Source organism: Melanerpes formicivorus, unplaced genomic scaffold, assembly GCF_026170545.1.
Source record: "Melanerpes formicivorus ecotype bairdi unplaced genomic scaffold, bMelFor1.0.p_v2 SCAF_58, whole genome shotgun sequence".
In the NCBI taxonomy this organism is placed as follows: domain Eukaryota; kingdom Metazoa; phylum Chordata; class Aves; order Piciformes; family Picidae; genus Melanerpes; species Melanerpes formicivorus.
In genome coordinates this window covers 3368407-3387749 of record NW_027142410.1, presented here as the reverse complement: position 1 = coordinate 3387749, position 19343 = coordinate 3368407, and the positions used below count along the sequence as shown (strand labels likewise).

At 45.9% G+C, this 19343-nt stretch overlaps 2 protein-coding genes across 8 annotated transcripts in view; both read left to right on the top strand.

Annotated features, from left to right (window-relative positions):
* Positions 1-15090, top strand: part of LRP4 (LDL receptor related protein 4) — a 98202-nt gene extending 83112 nt beyond the window's left edge. For 2 of the 3 annotated variants that reach the window (XM_068161531.1, XM_068161530.1), the window contains exons 24-38: positions 240-326; positions 540-711; positions 799-961; positions 1207-1432; positions 2787-3090; positions 3284-3502; positions 3814-3948; positions 4166-4274; positions 4620-4764; positions 5278-5391; positions 6250-6373; positions 8242-8309; positions 8762-8849; positions 9373-9514; positions 11300-15090. In XM_068161531.1, coding sequence (XP_068017632.1) covers positions 240-326; positions 540-711; positions 799-961; positions 1207-1432; positions 2787-3090; positions 3284-3502; positions 3814-3948; positions 4166-4274; positions 4620-4764; positions 5278-5391; positions 6250-6373; positions 8242-8309; positions 8762-8849; positions 9373-9514; positions 11300-11635 — 2432 coding nt within the window. In that variant the 3' untranslated portion in view covers positions 11636-15090. Of the gene's footprint in view, positions 1-239; positions 327-539; positions 712-798; positions 962-1206; positions 1433-2786; positions 3091-3283; positions 3503-3813; positions 3949-4165; positions 4275-4619; positions 4765-5277; positions 5392-6249; positions 6374-8241; positions 8310-8761; positions 8850-9372; positions 9515-10073; positions 10143-11299 lie in introns of all 3 variants that reach the window. The other variant, XM_068161532.1, reaches the window with a different exon arrangement.
* Positions 15091-16327: 1237 nt separating this feature from the next.
* The window catches only part of CKAP5 (cytoskeleton associated protein 5), a 58506-nt gene continuing 55490 nt past the window's right edge, over positions 16328-19343 (top strand). For 4 of the 5 annotated variants that reach the window (XM_068161527.1, XM_068161526.1, XM_068161523.1 and 1 more), the window contains exon 1: positions 16328-16429. The gene's annotated coding sequence lies outside the window, so the exon portion shown is untranslated. Of the gene's footprint in view, positions 16430-17333; positions 17429-19343 lie in introns of those variants that run through there. The other variant, XM_068161522.1, reaches the window with a different exon arrangement.

Sequence of the window (19343 nt, the reverse complement as noted above, 5' to 3'; positions counted from 1 at the left end):
GGATTGGAAGTGACCTCTGAAGATCATCTAGTCCAGTACACTTGCTAGAGCAAGGTTACCTGGAGTAAATCACAGAGGAACACATCCAGGTGGAGTTGGAATGCCTCCAGGGACAGACTCCACAACCTCTCGAGGCAGCCTGCCCCAGCTCTTTGCCATCTGAGCAGAGTTCTACTCTCTGTTTTGGTTTGGTTTTGCTGTGAGATTTTGTTCAAGTTTCTCTTTCTTCTCCCACCCAGGAAAGGTTTACTGGTCAGACAGCACGTTGCGGAAAATCAGCCGGGCTGCCCTCGACGGCTCCCAGTTTGAGGACATCATCACTACAGGTAGGAGGAGTTTTGGCCTGGGAGCCTCCCACCTTCATGCAGCATGAAAAGATCAATTCGCTAATACTCTGGTAGAATAATCTTCATGGTTTTGGTGGAAGGACAAGCAAAGGCTAAAGCAGGTAGCTGATGAGGTGCCCAAGGGGAATACTAGAAGTTGCTGATTAAGCTGGGAGGATAAGCACTGATCAATACACCTTTCTGTTTCCTCAGGTCTGTTGACTACAGATGGGTTGGCTGTGGATGCTATTGGCAGGAAGATATATTGGACAGATACAGGGACAAACCGGATTGAAGTAGGCAACCTTGATGGCTCCATGAGGAAAGTCCTGGTCTGGCAGAACCTGGACAGCCCTCGGGCAATAGCTTTATACCATGAGATGGGGTTAGTGTTTACAACCATCAAGACTATCTAGGGGTTAGAACAGGATTTCTGATCTGTTTTTCATAATGCTTGCTGGCTTTTCCCCAGGTATATGTACTGGACAGACTGGGGTGAGAATGCTAAGTTGGAACGCTCGGGGATGGACGGCTCTGGACGTGTGGTGTTGATCAGCAACAACCTGGGCTGGCCTAATGGACTGGCAGTGGATAAAGCTGGGTCCCAGCTGCTCTGGGCTGATGCGCATACTGAGGTCTGATTCTGTTCTTCAGCACTGTTTGTCATTGGGTCTTTGGTAGCCAGGGAGCTGTTTTGAAGCTCGTGATCAAGCTCTCAGAAGAGCAAGAGGAACATAAGCTTTTCTGAGAGTGTGGCATGTGGGGAGGGTGGAATTGAGGAACATTGCTTGCTTAGGCCCTGTTTTTCAGTTGCTACAGTGATTGCTAGCAGAAGGATTGGTGTTTTGAATGTGGGGCTGATGTTTACTTCTTTCTCTAGCGGATTGAGGCTGCAGATCTCAATGGTGCTAACCGCCACACCCTGCTGTCTCCAGTGCAACATCCCTATGGCCTCACTTTGCTGGACTCTTACATCTATTGGACTGACTGGCAAACTCGCAGCATTCACAGGGCTGACAAGGACACTGGTGCCAATGTCATCCTGGTGAGAGCAAACCTGCCTGGCCTCATGGATATTCAAGCGGTTGATAGGGCACGGCCCCTGGGTGAGTTTGTAGGCTGCTCCCAAATCAGTGTATGTAGTGACTAGGGGAGCCCGTCAGAGCTGTCACTGAAGACAGTCCTTTGGTGTAAAGCATGAATGGTAGAATAACTCCTCAAAAATCAGCTGTTCTTTTCTTCTTCCCACTTGCTGAAGTATTTTGTGCTTCCCACTGTTTACCAGCTCCATGGGTCCAGCATGTGTTTATTAGCGCATGCCTTTTGGACCACATCATCCCATTTGCTTCACTGGATTGCAGGGACAACTTCATTCTCACACACAGCAGAGCCACTTTCTTAAGAGGACTGAATGAATCATGACTCTGTTAAGCTTCACCAGAGTCAAATGGTATTGGATAGTTTCCCTGTTTTAAACTCAGAAGGCACTGATTTCTCTTAAGCTAGTTGCTTATTTCAAGTTCTAGTAATTGGTCCAAACATTTCAGGCTTTATCTTCCCATTTGCCACTTGGCTCTACAAAATCTCTGCTCTTAATATGTTCTCCAAGTATTCTGTGCCAGAGTCAGATTCCTTATGCGAGTCTTTGGGGACCCTATATGACCCCATCTTGCTTCCTTGCTCTTCAGTGGGAGTTGTTGCTTTGCGCTGTGCCTTCGTTTTGACTTCCACGCAAAACTCTGTGCTGCTTCTCCTGTGGCTGCTAACAGCAGAACGTTATTCTTGAGAGTGTAACTTTACAAAGTAACTTAAAGCTCATCAAAATTCTGGCTGTCATACCCCTGATGTCTTTTCCCACTCCCTGCACCTGTCTTCTGGACTTGCCCCACCTGGTAAATGTGTGTTGTATTTTTTTTTTCCCTAATTTTTTGTGGAAAAGGATATGACCCTAATATGTCAGGCACTTTCAGCAGGCTTCTCTGATGCCTTTGTTTACTTGCCACTGTGTGCAGCTAAGTTGAAACAGAAGCTTCTTTGTCAGCCTGGCCTCTGGAGCATTGTCACGCTGCTTCCCCACAGGGTTGGATCTTTCTGTCAGCATTGCTATTTGCAGCAATAATAAAGCTAAACTGTAGCTGTGCGAATCTAGCAGCATTTAGCTGTTCCTCTTTCCAGGGGAAAACCATGATTAGCAAGGAGTGCAGGTCGAGATTTTGATCCTAGTGCTCTCCCTTCTTCTATGCTTTCCTATTCTTGCCTAACCATGCCTATACTCACCACAAATCCTGGAAGGGAAGGGAGCAGTTGCTGTATGAAAGGCTGTGTACACTCCCAGCAAGGCTAGTATGGTAGGGATGAACTCAGCTGCTAGCAAGTTGTGCATGTGTATAGCTTTTAAAACACAACTTTGTTCTGTGGGACCACACTGATGCTTAAACAATATTTTCTCCTCTTCTACAGGCTTCAATAAGTGTGGAGTCCGTAACGGTGGTTGCTCCCACCTTTGCTTGCCTCACCCCACTGGCTTCTCCTGTGCCTGCCCCACGGGCATCCAGCTGAAGAGAGATGAGCAGACGTGTGACTCTTCTCCAGAGACCTACCTGCTTTTCTCTAGCCGTGCTTCCATCCGCCGTATCTCGCTGGACACCACTGACCACACAGATGTGCACATACCTGTCCCCGAGCTCAACAATGTCATTTCTCTGGACTATGATAGTGTGGATGGCAAGATATATTACACAGATGTGTTTCTTGATGTCATCAGGTGAGTGCCAGTCATCTGCTTGGCCAGTGCTCAGATCACCCAGCTTACATGTGTTGTGTCAGTAAGCTGTGGAGTGTGCCAGTAAACTGGGGAGGCTGAGGTGCTGGCAGTACACTACTTACATCTTGTCTTGGGTACACAGCATCATGTGTATCACTTTCCTCACTGCCATTTGTCATTCTTTTCCATCCAGGCGGTCTGATCTGAATGGCAGCAACATGGAAACTGTTATTGGTCAGGGTCTGAAGACCACAGATGGCTTAGCAGTGGACTGGGTTGCCAGGAACCTCTACTGGACAGACACTGGACGCAATACCATAGAAGTAGCTAGACTGGATGGAAGCTCCAGGAAAGTGCTGATCAATAACAGCCTGGATGAGCCCCGAGCCATTGCAGTCTTTCCCAAGAAGGGGTAGGTGTGGGGTATTGGTGGGTCAGGGAGAAGGGCTGTGCACAGGCAGATTGGAAAAGGAAATTACGGGAGGAAGAGATGTGCTGTGTCAATCTGCAGGTACCAGCTAGGGGCTGACTCTGAGTGGCAGATGTCATTGGGCAGACAGTTTATTTGAAGGCTGTGCAGATAGCTGGGAGAAGTAAGCTACAGACCACGTGATCCTTTTTATTTTTAACTTGTAGAATCTGGCAGTTTAATTCATAACTTCAACTTTCATTAGGCTAAATGAAATGTTCTTTTCTTCTTACACTTGTCTTTTATCTCTTCAGGTACCTCTTCTGGACAGATTGGGGTCACATTGCTAAAATTGAACGGGCAAACTTGGATGGCTCTGAACGTAAAATCCTGATTAACACAGATCTAGGATGGCCTAATGGATTGACTTTGGATTATGACACCAGGAGGTCAGTGAAAGCCTTTCTTGCACCTGTATAAAGGGATGCAATGATTTTATTTCACTCTTTTATCTGCCTTAGCTTAATTCATTGGAGTAGTGCTGTGGGTTTGGGTTGTTTGTGGGTTGGGGTTTTTTTTTGACTGTTTCATCTTGATTAGTGTATGACTAGAAAGTAAAGAGGGGATTGGATGGATGGATGCTCACCTCTTTCCCTGTTCCTCCAGGATTTACTGGGTGGATGCACATCTTGATCGCATAGAGAGTTGTGATCTCAATGGGAAGCTACGGCAAGTGTTGGTCAGCCAGGTGTCACATCCCTTTGCCCTGACACAGGTAGGTTTTCCTGCTGCTACTGTTCTCCCTGGTCTTTTGATGAGTTTGGACAGTGGAACTTGGGAATAGGGAAGTGATAGTCTGGGGAAATCAAGATGGATGTGGGTTGATTTTTTTAACCTTTCTGTGGAGCTAGCAAAGGAATTGTCTGAAACCCATGGGGTGCAGGCTTAGTAATCCTCTTATCCTCTTTATGATAAGAGAAGAAAGGATTGAAAAGGCCTGTTGTTTTGGGGGTTTTTTTTGAGCCTTTTGCCACAGGGATGTGTTTTTTAGGAGTATACTGTGTCTATGTGGCTAAGTGTGCTAATGGCAATGATCTTTCTCTGCTGTTCCTCTGAGCAGCAGGACAGGTGGATATACTGGACTGACTGGCAGACCAAATCGATCCAAAGAGTGGATAAATACTCAGGGCGGAACAAAGAGACAGTACTAGCCAATGTCGAGGGACTGATGGATATCATTGTGGTTTCCCCTCAGAGACAGACAGGTAAATAAGACCTTGATTCAGGCAAATGCTAATTGTAGAGAAAAGAACTCTGGAACCACTGTGCTACTGTAGATGTCAAGTGAGGTTGGCCTCCTTTCTTAAACTGTTAACACATCTTCCCTGGGCACGTTCCTTGTCTGGCTGTGACATTTTGGTCAGGTACCTCTTAATGGTGTTCAGCTACAGCTTTGATTAGCAAATGTCACTTAGTGTTTTTCATCTGATGTGGTAAAACAAAATAGTGTGAGCTTTTTGTGGTTTGATCTGTGCAGCTGTATTGACTGTGTAATCTGTGTAAGGCTTTCCAGCACCTTCCTTTCAAGGTTACCTAACCCTGCCAGTGGCTGGCTGTTGTCATTAACTTTCTTAGCAGTCAGGTTTAAGACACATGCTAGAGCACAGCAACTTGCTGGATTTCTGGGAAGTGTTTCTAGCTGAGCAGGGAAAGGTTGTTGCTCTGAGTTCCTACCTGGTTATCTGCAGTGTATTTAGAAAATTGTTTGTTCTTTCCAGGTACTAATGCTTGTGGAGTGAACAACGGAGGCTGCACTCACCTCTGCTTTGCCAGGGCTTCCGACTTCGTCTGTGCGTGTCCGGATGAACCGGATGGGCGGCCCTGTTCTACTAGTGAGTTTACTGAGTGTCACTTGGGTAGTAGCTTCCATAATGAGCCACTGCCACTACTTACACAGTGGCATTGGCAACCAGAGCGTCTGACGCTCTCCAGCGTGTAAAAACTTACACAGTCATATACTAGAAGTAAGGCAGTTGTGAGCAGAAAAGCCTTCTTCTGTTCTTTCTGCTAACAGGGTTGAGGTGCAAAAGCTACTCAAGTCTACTCTCTCTACTTTAGAATCTCTCTACTTTAGAATCTCTCTACTTTAGAATCTCTCTACTTTAGAATCTCTCTACTTTAGAATCTCTCTACTTTAGAATCTCTCTACTTTAGAATCTCTCTACTTTAGAATCTCTCTACTTTAGAATCTCTCTACTTTAGAATCTCTCTACTTTAGAATCTCTCTACTTTAGAATCTCTCTACTTTAGAATCTCTCTACTTTAGAATCTCTCTACTTTAGAATCTCTCTACTTTAGAATCTCTCTACTTTAGAATCTCTCTACTTTAGAATCTCTCTACTTTAGAATCTCTCTACTTTAGAATCTCTCTACTTTAGAATCTCTCTACTTTAGAATCTCTCTACTTTAGAATCTCTCTACTTTAGAATCTCTCTACTTTAGAATCTCTCTACTTTAGAATCTCTCTACTTTAGAATCTCTCTACTTTAGAATCTCTCTACTTTAGAATCTCTCTACTTTAGAATCTCTCTACTTTAGAATCTCTCTACTTTAGAATCTCTCTACTTTAGAATCTCTCTACTTTAGAATCTCTCTACTTTAGAATCTCTCTACTTTAGAATCTCTCTATAGCTTATACCAGATTTATTCATCTGTCCACCAAAGCTGCTTATTTTTCTCTGGTGTTGTAGTTCCTGGTGAGGTGCTCCCTGGTCCTGAACCCACTAGTCGAAGTGGGAGAAGTCAGACATTGCCTGGCAGAGTAGATACTTCAACAACCAAACCTCTCACATCTCTGGAAGCAGTGGAAGGAAAGTAAGTGTTCTTGTTCTCTTGGAACTGGGGTGTGAAAGTCACAGCTTGTGCAAGGTGCAATCTGCAAGCCCCCTCTGGTTGTTGTCATCCAAATGTTCCTCTTCCTAGCCAAAAGAAGCTATTTCAGCTCCAAACTTCACGTTCATAATGGGGAAAACCATTTTGACAGAATGCAGAACGCCATTGAGCTGGCAAGGGAGAGACAGAGATCTTTGTCAGTTCTGTTGAAGTGTGTGTCTAGGCTGACTGTGCTGAAGTGTTAAAATCCTCCTGAGACTGTCATTCGATTGATTGTTTTTTTAAACTCCTAATTTTGAGTACTTATTTCTGAGAGGAGGGTAAGGGAGTGTTGCCTTAATTCACTGACATATCTCAGACCTGACCCAGACATCTGGCAAAGTACTGTCCCCCAGGGATCAGTACTGGGTACAGTCCTGTTCAATATAGTCATCAGTAACCTGGGTGAAGTGATAGAGTGTACCCTCAGCAAGTTTGCTGATGACACAAAACTGGGAGGGGTGACTGACACACCAGAAGTGTGACCTGGACAAGCTGGAGAGTTTGGCAGAGTAGCCTTATGAAGATCAGCAAGGGCAAGCGTAGGGTCCTGCACCTAGGAAGGAGTAACTCCGTGCATCAGTACAAGTTGGGGACTGACCTGCTCTGTGGAAAAAGACCTGGGGATCCTGCTGGACAGCAGGGTGACCATGAGCCAGCAATGTGCCCTTGTGGAAGAAGTGTGTGGGAAGCAGTTGAGGGAGGTTCTGCTTCTCTACTCTGCCCTGGTGAGGCCTCATCTGGAGTAATGTGCCCCGGTCTGGTCTCCCCAGTTCAAAGAGAGCAGCTTGAGAGGATACAGCAAGGGACTATGAAGATGGTTAGGGGACTAGAATCTTTGTTTTATGCAGGACTTGTGGTTTTTTAGCTTGAAGAAGACTGAGGGGGAATCTTATCAGTGCTTATAAATACTTAAAGGTGAGTGTGCAGGAGGATGGGGCCAGTCTTTTTTGACTGGTGTCCAGCAACAGGACAAGAAGTAATGGGCACAAACTTGGACATAGCAAGTTCCATCTTGACATGAGGAGGAATTTCTTTATGTTGAGTGTGGTGGAGCAGCAGGTCAGGCTGCCCAGAGTGGTGGAGTGTCTATCTCTGGATTCATTGAAAGCCCACTTGGGCACTGTCCTGTGCTGCCTGCGTCACATGAACCTGCTCTGGTGGGACGGTTGGGCTAGGTGATCTCCAAAGGTCCTTTCCAACCCCTCTCATTGCGATTCTGTGAAGTAGTTCAGTCCTGGCCACAGAGGGATAGCTTGTTTGGGGCAGAAGAAAACCTCTGCAGCTCCAACACTCAATTTTACAATACTAGTAATTAAGAGACTGCTTTCTGATTCCCTAAAGCCCAGCCAAAAAAAAAAACCCAAAAGGAAAGTGTGTTCTGTAATACATGGCTGGTTACTCACAAGGCAAAACTCCCTTTCTGTTAATTGTGTTGTGGACAGAAAGATCTTTGTGCTGACTCTAGGATGTTCTGGTTTTTGCTTCAGCACTGATGCTGAAATTTACTTTGGGATGGGTAGGTGGAGGGAAGGAGGGATGGGTGTCTACACCTGTGTCCTTGAGAGGTAAATGTAGAGTGATTTAGGTGTAAAGATATTGCAGGCCTGTAATTGATACATAAATGCACACCCCACCCTACTATGTATATGGATGTCTTTCCTCTGGGTGCAGAAGGATACTGAAGAAGGGAAAGGAAAGCTCCTGTTGTTGAACTGGGAATGGAAGAGAGATCAGTGCTGTCCTGTCTTGTGATTCCTTTGACACTGTCGATACCACTTTCAGTAACTAACTGTTCTTGTGTCATTCAGCTGCTCTGACAAAGATGCCAGGCGAGGCTTGTGTACCCATGCCAATGAAGCAGTGTTGGCAACCATGGGTGAGTTCCTTTTCTTTAGCTATTCTGCACCAGGGTTGTTCCTCCAGATGATGTGCCCAGGGCATTCCAGTCCATAGTATTTGAAACTCAAATTTCTGAAAGTCAGACTTGAATTACTCAAATGCCTTCTGAGCAGAACAAAGTGCATCTAAGGATGAAGTTGAGTCATATCCATTTATTAACCTATATGAAGACTTCTAAGTAACACTTTGGTCTGAAGTATAGTTCTATTTCCTTTCATCCCATACCTCATCCATTAGGCTCTTTCCATTAATGATCCTCTAATTCACTGTCTCTTTTATGCTTAGTTGAGGGTGGTTGACTGGGGCAATTTGTTTCCCGATGCAGGAGTAACTTGTCAGTCTAGTAGTCTGACTCCTAGGCAGGTGTTACACTATTACCCAGAGAAAGTTGAGGAGAGTGCATAAATTACCCTTCCTGTTCATTTTCAGGAGAAGGACTTCATGTCAGCTACATTATTGGAGGTCTTCTAAGCATCTTGTTTATTTTGCTGGTTATTGCTGCTTTAATTATATACAGGTAAGTGATCATCCCCACCCCCCCAACCTTCTCCTGGCCAATAGTAGAATCAAGAGTCATAGGAGAAAAAAGTTCTTGAAATAATTTCATCTTTCTTTGTTGTCATTTACAATCCCTTTGATTATTTTATTTGCAGGGTTTCAGTCCTGTGTATTTTAAGCATTGGGCATGCAACTCTGTTATTGTTTGAAGCTTTATTGGCTAAATTTTCTGTAGAGAGCTTATAATTTATGGACAGGGCTGTGAGATCATTCATATAACAGTACCTGTGTGAGTTCATGTGTTTTCTGCTAGATACCTTCACCAGTTACTGCTAGTATAGCTTTTGTGATTACTTGACAGTGCCTTGCTCTGCTGGTAGCTAGTGAATGTACTGGTTGCTGAAGAGCCAAGTGAAACCAGCATTCATTCATTGATGGACAGTGAGAATTGCTGGAGCTTTCCATTTGCTGAGCACTCAGGAGCTTTAGATCCTAGCAGTAGGGCCTTATGTCTTTTCTGATAGTTCTTTCTCTTCCTCTAGGCATAATAAGTCCAAGTTCACGGACCCTGGCTTGGGGAACCTAACCTACAGTAACCCCTCATATCGAACATCTACCCAGGAGGTGAAGATTGAAGCTATTCCCAAACCAACCATGTACAACCAGTTGTGCTATAAGAAAGAGGTAAGAGCTGCTGCTAAGGACATGGGAACCCAGCTCAAGCTGTTGAGTATTACAGGCTTTAGTACATAAGAATGTTGCACCTTGTTAGCTTTTACATCTAGGACAGGACGACAGCTTCAGTGAATTGCTCAACTCCTATAAAGATCAACCAGCAGCACTTCTTCCCCAGTGAGCCGTGGTGAATTAGACCTGTCTTTAGCTCTCTGCTTCTTTCATACTCCCCCAGTGTCTTACAATTCATTTGCATTGGGAGCTGACCCTTGAAGCACAGGAATCTAAGGGAATTGTTTTCTCTGGACACAGTCCTGGTTAGTGATTGTTGCACAAGGTTGCTTTGGACAGTCTCCAGGGAAACCAGGCAGCCGGGAGGGGGTTGGTAGCAGGAATGCGATTCCTGCCTGCGCACTGCCTGGAAGGGGTGGGATAGGGAGAAAAGTGTAGCCCTTAATAAATGAAACATTTTGAAGTCCCTGCAGAGGTCTACCCTGTGTGCCACAGAATGGAGAAGGTTTAATATGGTATTTTGCAGCACTTAGTTTCTCCTCTGTTTTCTCCTCAGAAGCTTTCTTATCACTCAGATAGCTTCTCATCTTCCCTCTTCTGATTTCCGTCCACATCCTCACGTCAGGTATCACTACTCTGTGTGTTTGATCCTGCATCCCTCACTCAAGCTCTGTGGTGTGGCTCAAGCACTGTCCCATACTAACTGCTCTTTCTTATTTTTCTCCCTGCTTTTATGTTTTTAAACCAGCTCTACTGTCTGTCAAGAAAGGACTTTTTCTTTGGCAGATGATTTGCTCGTGGCTTTGGTTACTTGTACTCAGTACGTGAGATTCGAAAGAGAGAATTTCTGTAGGAAATTTTTTAATGATAACCTGGTAGATCACTTAGCTTTCCTGGCAGGGTTCACAGCAAGGTTTATGCAGGGGCAAGTTGTTTGTATGTTTGTCCCTGGCTTTGTTTTTCAGAAGTACTGTCTAACAGATAGATGTTTCAAAGATACTCTCCCAAACTTCCCTGACATTTTAGCCTTGCCTACTAAGGATAAGTCAGGATTATTTATCTGGGATTCTTTCCCCTGTTTTTCCCCTCTCAGTTCTGCTGCTCCTGACATAGGTATTTCCCCATGCCCTCCACTTTTTCCTCAATGAGACATCAGATGTTCTCATGTTCCTTATTTGTCACTGAGCCAGGCCAGACAGATTTCAATAGTTAAGGCTCAGTGGAGTCCTTTCTGCCTCTGATCATTGCTGTCATAGCCTGTTATACCCCTGTGTACCCCTTGGACTCAACAGTGATGTACCAGCTCTGCTTTCCTGAAAGACAAATCTAGAATCACTCAGATATAAGGACATTGCAGACCTAGAATTGATTCTCTGCCTTCTTTTACCATGAAGTCTTCTGGCTGTTCCTGCTTCCCATTTGGGTTTGTTGTTGGGTTTGGGGTTTTTTAATTCCTTTTTAGGCTCAGTGTTGTTCTTCCTCCTTCCTATCAGGGTATATATAGCTGAGTATAGATAAGAGCCAGCTCATCTGCATTCCCATTCTATGGTTTTGACAGCTTCTGGAGCTCTTGCAGGCAGGATTTGTCTTGAGGTGGTGAAGAACTGAGGAGAAACATAGAATGGGTTCTGCCATTGTGACAGCCAAAGCCAATGGCTGTTTATCGTGGAGGGTCCAGCCTTTTGTCTGCTTCACTGTGTACATTCCAGCTCTGCTTTGCTCGTTGCCATATTTTTCCATGGACATACTGTTTTTTCTTTCATTCATCTGTCTCTTCCCTAGACTGCTCCTGATCACAGCTACACCAAGGAGAAGATCAAAATTGTGGAGGGGATATGCCTTTTATCCAGTGACGATTCCGAGTGGGATGACCTTAAGCAGATTCGGAGCTCCCGAGGAGGGATCCTCCGGGACCACGTCTGCATGAAGACGGACACGGTCTCCATCCAGGCTAGTTCTGGTTCACTGGATGACACCGAAACTGAGCAGCTGCTACAGGAAGAACAGTCTGAATGCAGCAGTGTTAACACAGCAGCAGCCACTCCTGAACGGCGTGGCTCACTCCCTGACACAGGCTGGAAACACCAGCGCAAGCCCTCCACAGAGAGCGCGGTCTAAAGTACACGTGACTTTGGAAATGCTCGTGCCCTCCCTAACCTCTGCTCTGCACAAAAAAGACAGGACTCTGCCTGCTACACAAGGAAGGGCACAGAGACCAGCCTCTCTTGTGAGAAGCCCAGAGACTGGGACTGTCTTTCTGCAAGGAGCTTGGGCAGCTGTGCTGTTGTGGTTGGAGAGGGAGGACGGGTGGGTTGGAACCCAGAGACCCTTTTGGTTCGTTTTCATTGTCTGTGGTTTATTTATATGTTCCCTTTTCCTTGAAGCCTCCACGTTAATTTCTGCAGTGACTCCTCTGGCCTGAATCTGGTTCAGATTCTGTGTTCTCTGGCAACCTGCAAGTTCTGTGCCATCCAGGTCATGGTCAATGCCCATGAAGAGAGCAGAGCTGCCTCATTATTAGCTCCTGGTCACAGAAGTTCCCCTAGTCATTCCAGCACTAGCAGCACTCTTGGAGGCTTTGTGTTGAGGGGTCTCTTACTTGAGAGAGGTCTTAGAACAGATGGGGTTTGGGGCTCAAGGGGGCTCTGATGCAGCATCTGGTCACCTTTAGAGGGCATAAGTAGGGCAACCACAGTTGCCATGGCTTGCTTCATGAGAGCATCACTGCTTATGTTCCCATCTGCTAGTGGAAAAAACCCAAGAATGCTTACATCGGAGCACTGTGTCTGTTGCTGGCAGTGGACACTGCTCCCGTTCTCCCCTTCCTGCTAAAACATGTTTCTACTCTGGAAAAACAAGAGTCAGCAAATGGCCCTTTCAGAACTGCTCCCCATGGGTGCTGCAGCCAGAGTGCTCAGCGTGAAGAAAGGTGAGGGGTTGGTGGTGTTCTTAGCCCTACAGAGCTAATGGGAGGAAATGGATCTCAGTAAGATCTAAATTCCACTCTTGTCTTTGCATAACTGATCTATAAAAGAAATAAAAAGAAAATTTACTGTCTCCACTAGTCCCCATTCTGCAAGGTCCAAATTTTTCTAGCTTTTAGGACCTTTGATTGCCATGAGGGAAAACAGAATTCCTAGGTTGAGTCTTTCACAGGGGAATGCTCAGTGCTGACAGTTAGAAACTGCTTTATTACTAAGCTGAGCCTGTTTGACTTAGGAGACAATAATGAGAGAGCTGTTGTTTATCAGATAGCATTGCACTTTAAGCTCTCCTGTTACCACTAAAGAGCTTTTCTTGCAAAGTCATTTCTCCCATCAGCTGCACGAGCTTCAGCTGTTCTCTGGCCTTCACAGGCTTTACACTCTAGGGAGTGTAAGCCTACCCTTGCAGCTACACCCCAGCAGCATCTGGAGCTAGGACTTGCACGCTCCCAAGGACTGTTGCCACCTTTTCATATCCTCTTGACTTATCTTGTCATCTATTTTGCTCAGAGGAAAAACAAGTAAGAGACAATATCTCTTGATGCTTCTTAAAAAATGAGATTTGTATTCACCTCTCAAGTCATATGGATGCTATCATGGTAAAATATTAAGTGCTAAGCCAGATACTTGGAAGCAGAACTTTCCAGTGAAGAATTTCTCACAGCACACTTTGCAACCTCTTTATCTCCTGGGAAGAGGTCAAGTACATTTAAGTACATTCCCACCTGTGGGAACAGGCCACAGAAATGGTCAGGGGGTTGAAACACCTCTGCTGAGAGGACAGGCTCAGGGAGCTGGGGTTGTTCAGCCTGGAGAAGAAAAGACTGTGGGGAGACCTAATAATGACCTTCTAGTACCTGAAGGGGGCCTACAGGAAGGAGGGAGAGAGACTGTTTACAAAGGCCTGCAGTGATAGGATGAGGGGCAACGGTTTCAAACTAGAGAAGAGTAGGTTTAGATTGGATGTTAGGAACAAGTTCTGTATCATCAGGGTGGTGGAACACTGGAACAGGCTGCCCAGGGAGGTGGTTGGGGCCCAATCCCTAGAGATATTCCAGGTGAGGCTTGACAGGGTTCTGGACAACCTGATCTAGTGGAGGATGCCCCTGCTGACTGCAGAGGGGGTTGGACTGGATGAACTTTGGAGGTCCCTTCCAACCCAGACCATTCTGTGATTCTGTGGTGGCAAGAGAGCAGAGCATACACTAGGGGTATGGCTTAGAGGTGTGGGGAGGGTGCCATATTTTTTCACCTGGTAAAAAAAGAAAAGAAAATCCATCCTCCTCTGCTCTTTTTTCATATACTAACGGTCCTACTACCCCTGAAAAACGTGACAGCTGCCAGCAGCTTGGCTGCAATTTTGAAGCAGAGGTAGCTTTGCAGAAAGTGAGGAAGGTTGCAACTTCAACCTGGCTAGGTGGGTTAAAACTCTGCCCATAACTGCACCATTGGGCTGACTGGTGTATATTCCTGTGGAAAATGAACTGGAGCTAAGGCTGGAAATATCCCTGCATTAATGTGGGACTCTTCCCTACTCCCAGAGGGTTTGTTTGTTGTTTTTAAAATTAGTTGGGTTTTTTTATTTAATTATTTATTTGATTGACTCCAGCCTGGGAAGCATTGTTTTTGTTGGGCAGAGGCACTTTTGGACTGAGGTGTGGACTCCACTGGGAACTGAGAAAAGAGGGTGTATCACTGACATGGACCTTGCCTAAGCTGCCTCATGCATGGACAACACTGGAGGGCTCAAACATAGGCAGAAAAATCCATTTGAACAGAAGCCACATGTAGGGGCAGGGGTATCAGAGCTAGGAGTGACTGGGTAAATGGAGGAGAAGGGCTCTGACTTTTAGGAGAGCAGGATTTCTTTGGACTTCGGGGTGGGATTGTTTTGGGGTTTTTTGCCCCAACAGCTTATGAGAGTGTGCACAAAAATCCTGAGGTGAGATAGGAGTAATGGAAAACATCTACTATGACCTGTCACTGGAGGTTCAGTCAGCCTGCCACAGAAAAACTGCTGAGTTGCAAGTGCAGAATGTAAAGGAAAACCCAGTCAGCCTTGTTCAACTGCTTATGGTGTTTGTGCTCTCCACCTGTACAAACAGTCTCTGCTGCTTCTCAGAGAAGACCCTGCACACTCCAGCCTAACAAACTTTCATAACTGCTCTCTGCTCCTTTCCTCAAGTGATAATGGTGAGAAGGAGCAACAAAATGTCCCACAGCCTCTCCTCTAGCAGTGAGGTAGGCAGAAATTAGTTTCTGGTTCCTAGAGACAGCCCCAGTGAGATGCTGCCTAGGGCTTGCGTAATAGTTTGTCATTCTGAGGAAGAGCGTACCCTCATTGCACTTAGGATGTTAAGAATGTAGAAAGGCCACTGGAGGATGATCTTTTGAGCACTGATTTACTATGTAAAAAGCAAACCTCTCTCCTGTCTGCCCCGAGCTAACGTCGGTGATTTCCGTGTGTTCCTGTGTAATGGTTTTAACGTTACTCACTGGAGACATTGGACTTTCTGGACTTATTTAACCACTGTGTTCAGTATTTTAGGGGTCGATGATAATTTAATATAAATTTAGCTTTTTTAACCACTCTGCCTGGCTTTCTTTTGTGAACCATGTGTGTTATTTGGACTCTTCTGGGAAAGAGGAGCCCCCAGACTTGTTTGCCCAGAACTTCAACTTTCCTATTCTTCTCAAATGAAGCAAAGTAGCCAAAGAACTAAAATCCATTCCTAATCTGATTGTAACCTACACTTTTGGGTTTTTTTGCCATCTGATTGTAACCTACACTTTTGGGTTTTTTTTTGCCACTGTACCTTTAAATCAAGGACCAAATCCCCAGACTCACACACTTCTGCAAATTCCTGTGCACACACAGTACTCTGTCTCTGCCTTGCTTTTGCTGCCTTTTTGTTACCACTTTAACATGGAAGCATCAGAAGAGGGCACTCCCTTGTTTGGAAAGTGTTGGGAGTAGTGGCCTCACACCTCTGCCCAGCTGTCGAAGAAGAGTTTAAGTGTTACAAAAACATGAACAATAAATGAAATACATTGCTGTACAGGTGCTAAACTCATACCTAATTCTCTCCCTTTCGGAGGGGAGAAACACATTTTAGCTTTGTTCCTGTTTATTTCATAGTAAAAGCACAGGGCAGAAAGTGATTCACAGAGATCTTGCAAAAATAAAATCACTTCCCCTTTGTATTAAAAAAAAACCCCAAACAATAAAAAACCAAAACAAAACCCAAACAAACAGGGTCACAGGGACAGATGGTGAGATTAATTACAGTTGTATTGTTGGCTCTCCCTTGTCCCTTGCTTTCTCTTCTCATTACCTCCAAGAAATTTTCGTTTCCTTCAGCTGAAGAAACAAAGAAGGGAAAACACGCTCTACCCCAGCAGCACCCACCTACTGCTTGCAAACTCATTAACCCTGTTGAAGAAGAGAAAGCTCGTTCCCTATGCCGGCATAGTCCCGAATGGTGAACGCAGCCAACTTAGCTCTGTTTTACCCCTCTGCGAAAGGCGATGGCTCCAGTGGGCCCCGCACGGTACCCTCAGGACGCCAAGCGTGCCGGCACCCGGGCGCAAGGGGCCCCACGCCCTCACCGAGATCGTGGGGGGCTGTCACGGGGCCGAGTCACCCCGCAGCACCGTGGGGAGCGCGGTCGTTGCGGTTTCCTTCCCCAGCGGTGCTGCCCGCGGCGCCGGCAGGCTTGGCTGCTGTGGCTGTCTCCGTCAGGCGGGGAGCATGCGTCGACGCTGCCGGATTCAAACAGGCCAATAAGGTGCGCCGATGCCGGCGTGGGTGGGGCTGATGCCGGCCAATGGGCACTGAGGATACTGGGAGGTGCGGGCGGTGTTAGTGATTTCAAACCCCGCCGAGGAGCGGCCGGTTACTCGCTGCGCCCGATCCGCCGGGGCCCAGGTGAGAGTCGATGTCGTTCTCCTTGTCCCTATAGCGGTCTAGGTCCTTTTTCCTCTTGTCCTAGCTGCGCGGGCTCGCAGGAGAGCGGGGTAGGCCTCTCTCCGCAGCTGGGCCCCAACCTTTCTCTGTCTCACCTGGGGACTGGGCGGAGGCGCGGTCTTGAGCGGCCCTGATATTCTTTCATGGGAAGCACCGCGGGCTTCGCCTGAAGCCGCTGCTCCTGTGGTTGCGGTGGCTGTGGCCTGGATTGAGCGACACTATAGAGGCTTACGGTGTGCCGCGTGCCTAGGCCGCCTGCGGAGCCGCGGGTGTCGGGGCCTGTGTGGAGCCGTAGTCTGGCCTGTTCCGCCGCAGTCGTTTTATGCCATCGCTATGGGCCGAGGTATGGTTTAGCCCTTACCTGGGAACCGGCCGGTGGAGTGGGCCCGGCGGCCGGTGAGGGACCCGGGCTCAGCCCGTTCCTAACGCTGCTTGAAGGAAACACGGATATGGCATTTTGTGTTTCTACAGCGTTCCTTCCAGGAGGCTCCGTGCGGGTTTGGCTTTCCTCTTAAAGTTACCTGAAAGAAACGTTGCCTGAAGTAATTCTAGTCTTAAAGGTAGAAGCATGAGATCATCTCCATTTGTACAGCTCCGTTGTTGGACGCAGGTGTTGGTTTTGGATCTCTAGGGTCCTCCACCAAGAGGTGCTTTCTGTTGGCTCTTACTTAATGGAAGTGAAGAGAATCCAGACGGGAGTGTGGGTTTTCTGTTTCCACTCTGTGTTCTTTTACTTAATTTGAATTCGTCGGAGCCTGGTGATTCTTAAGATGATATCTTTTTCAGCTTGGAGTGGAGGGAGTTCTCCTCCTGAATTTGGATGTTTGTCAGGGAGAGACCCAATGTTTTGTGTAGTAAAGGATGAGGAATGAAGTTTCTTTGAAGCTTAGGCTGACCCGGGCTCTTTTCTACAAACAATAAGAATTAAGAGTTAACTCACCTGCTACAGTTTTCAGAAAGGTTTGTGTTTGGTGTGTGTCATCTATAATTATTCTACACTTTGCCTTTTCTGTTGATTTACTATTTTATGTTTAATGTCAGATCTTTCAGTCTTTCAGCTAGATTGCAGTGCTGTGCAAGTGGCCCTCTGCAGATGAGAAGGACTTGAGTGCTTGGGATATTGGGCTACTGTATATAGGAGACCTTCCTGATTTTTCATGTATTGGAGAAAGCACCCTCCATAAACACATATATTCGTTTGAAATGGTAAACATGAGTATTTCCCAGTTCTGAGAGTCTAAAATAGTGAAGTGTTTAAAAGGCCCATCTCTGAAAACCTATTGCAAGATTTTGGCTGTAGTGTCAAGTTAGAAAGGAAGATGATTGTGTGTGTGTGGCTCTTAATATTTTGACTTTTTGGTGTCTAATATCAGATCAGTTGGTTGTGCATGAATTAGAGTTTGGTTTGACTTTTTTTGCCTTAGGCTTGGCCTTTCTTTAAACTTTACTGCTCTGGCAGCTTTCCCTCATTTCGAACTTAGAGATGCACCTTCCCCCACGTGCTTCAGGAGCTGCAGTAGGGTTAAACTTTTTAGGCAACACAAAGAAAATGGCCTTTAAGTGCCGTGAACGGGTTCCAAGCAAATTGTTGTAGTCACTGTTAACTAGGGAAGGCACTATGGAAAACAACATGTGATACCTGCACAAAAATAAACTTGGATTACAGAAGAGTAGGAAACTAGTCAGGCTGCTTGAAATCTGTACTGATGTGAGACTACTTGTTTGGTATTGTCACATCAGAAAGTGAATGCATGGTAATGAAATGTGGTTCCTCATTCTTTTATGTGTGTGTGTGGCTTGTATTTAGTGGGACTTTCCATGCTGGGTCTTGTCTTATTCTTGGTATGGGCTGGTTATGTATTCTGGGTCTGTGCTCTTCAGAAACCAGCCTGCAAATGTGGAGCCGGTCCCCTAATAGCCATCTGTCAAAATGGGAAGGTCATGTTCCTGGTTGCTAGTCAGCTCAGAAAACCTGGCTTTCAGTCTCATCTTAAAAGTTGTTTTGCTCTTGTGCCACCACTGTGTGTTTTAGGTGGTACATTTACAGGTTGTAAGCTTTCAGTCAGTCGTTTTTTTTCCTTGCTGCCCTGACTAATTGTGTCATCTGTAAACTGCAACACCTCTGTTCACTCCATTTTACAGATCACTTCAGACCATCTTGAGCAGTGCATACTATTACAAACTGCTCTGAATATGTTGTGGAGTAGAGATAGCTGTCTCTCAATCTTAAGTATCTGATTTGGAAGACTGTTGTGGGATACAAGACTTAAGGACCTTTGAGAGATGTAAATACTTCTAAACCTAATAAGGGTTTTCTAAGTCACGGTCAGTGATCATCATCTTCCCTTTCTCCCTTCCTTATTCTTCTCTTTCATAGTAGAACAGGTGTGCTGTTCTGTTCTCTTTAAGACCTGTGTCAATTTGTATTGCTAATTTGTTTGCAAACCATGTAATGTAAATGGTTTGTGAGGTCTCTGCCAGGGTAGGGTGGTGTTAAAGCCATTTGCATCTATAACAGGATAGCTGCCTTCAAGACAACCCAGTCGAAGCCTAATCCACTGTTGGTGCTGTTGCTACTGCTTTGTTGTGGACTGTCCACTGCTTCATCTTGCAGGGGTGGAGTTCTAAAGGGTGACACGGGAAAGCCTTCTGCCCTTGTGTTTAAACAAAACATCCACGTGTGCTGAGCAGTGTTGCTGAGGCTTCTTTGAATAAAGAATCTCTCGACCTAAGCAGTTGCACGTTGTGTTTGGGGATTGTGTCTGTGGCAGCTTGGTTGCTGTGAACGTCAAACGCTGGAAAGCATAAGCATATTGTGCATGTTGGAGCCTCCCTGTTGCAGGGCAGAGGTTGAGGTGGTGGAAAAAGTAACTTA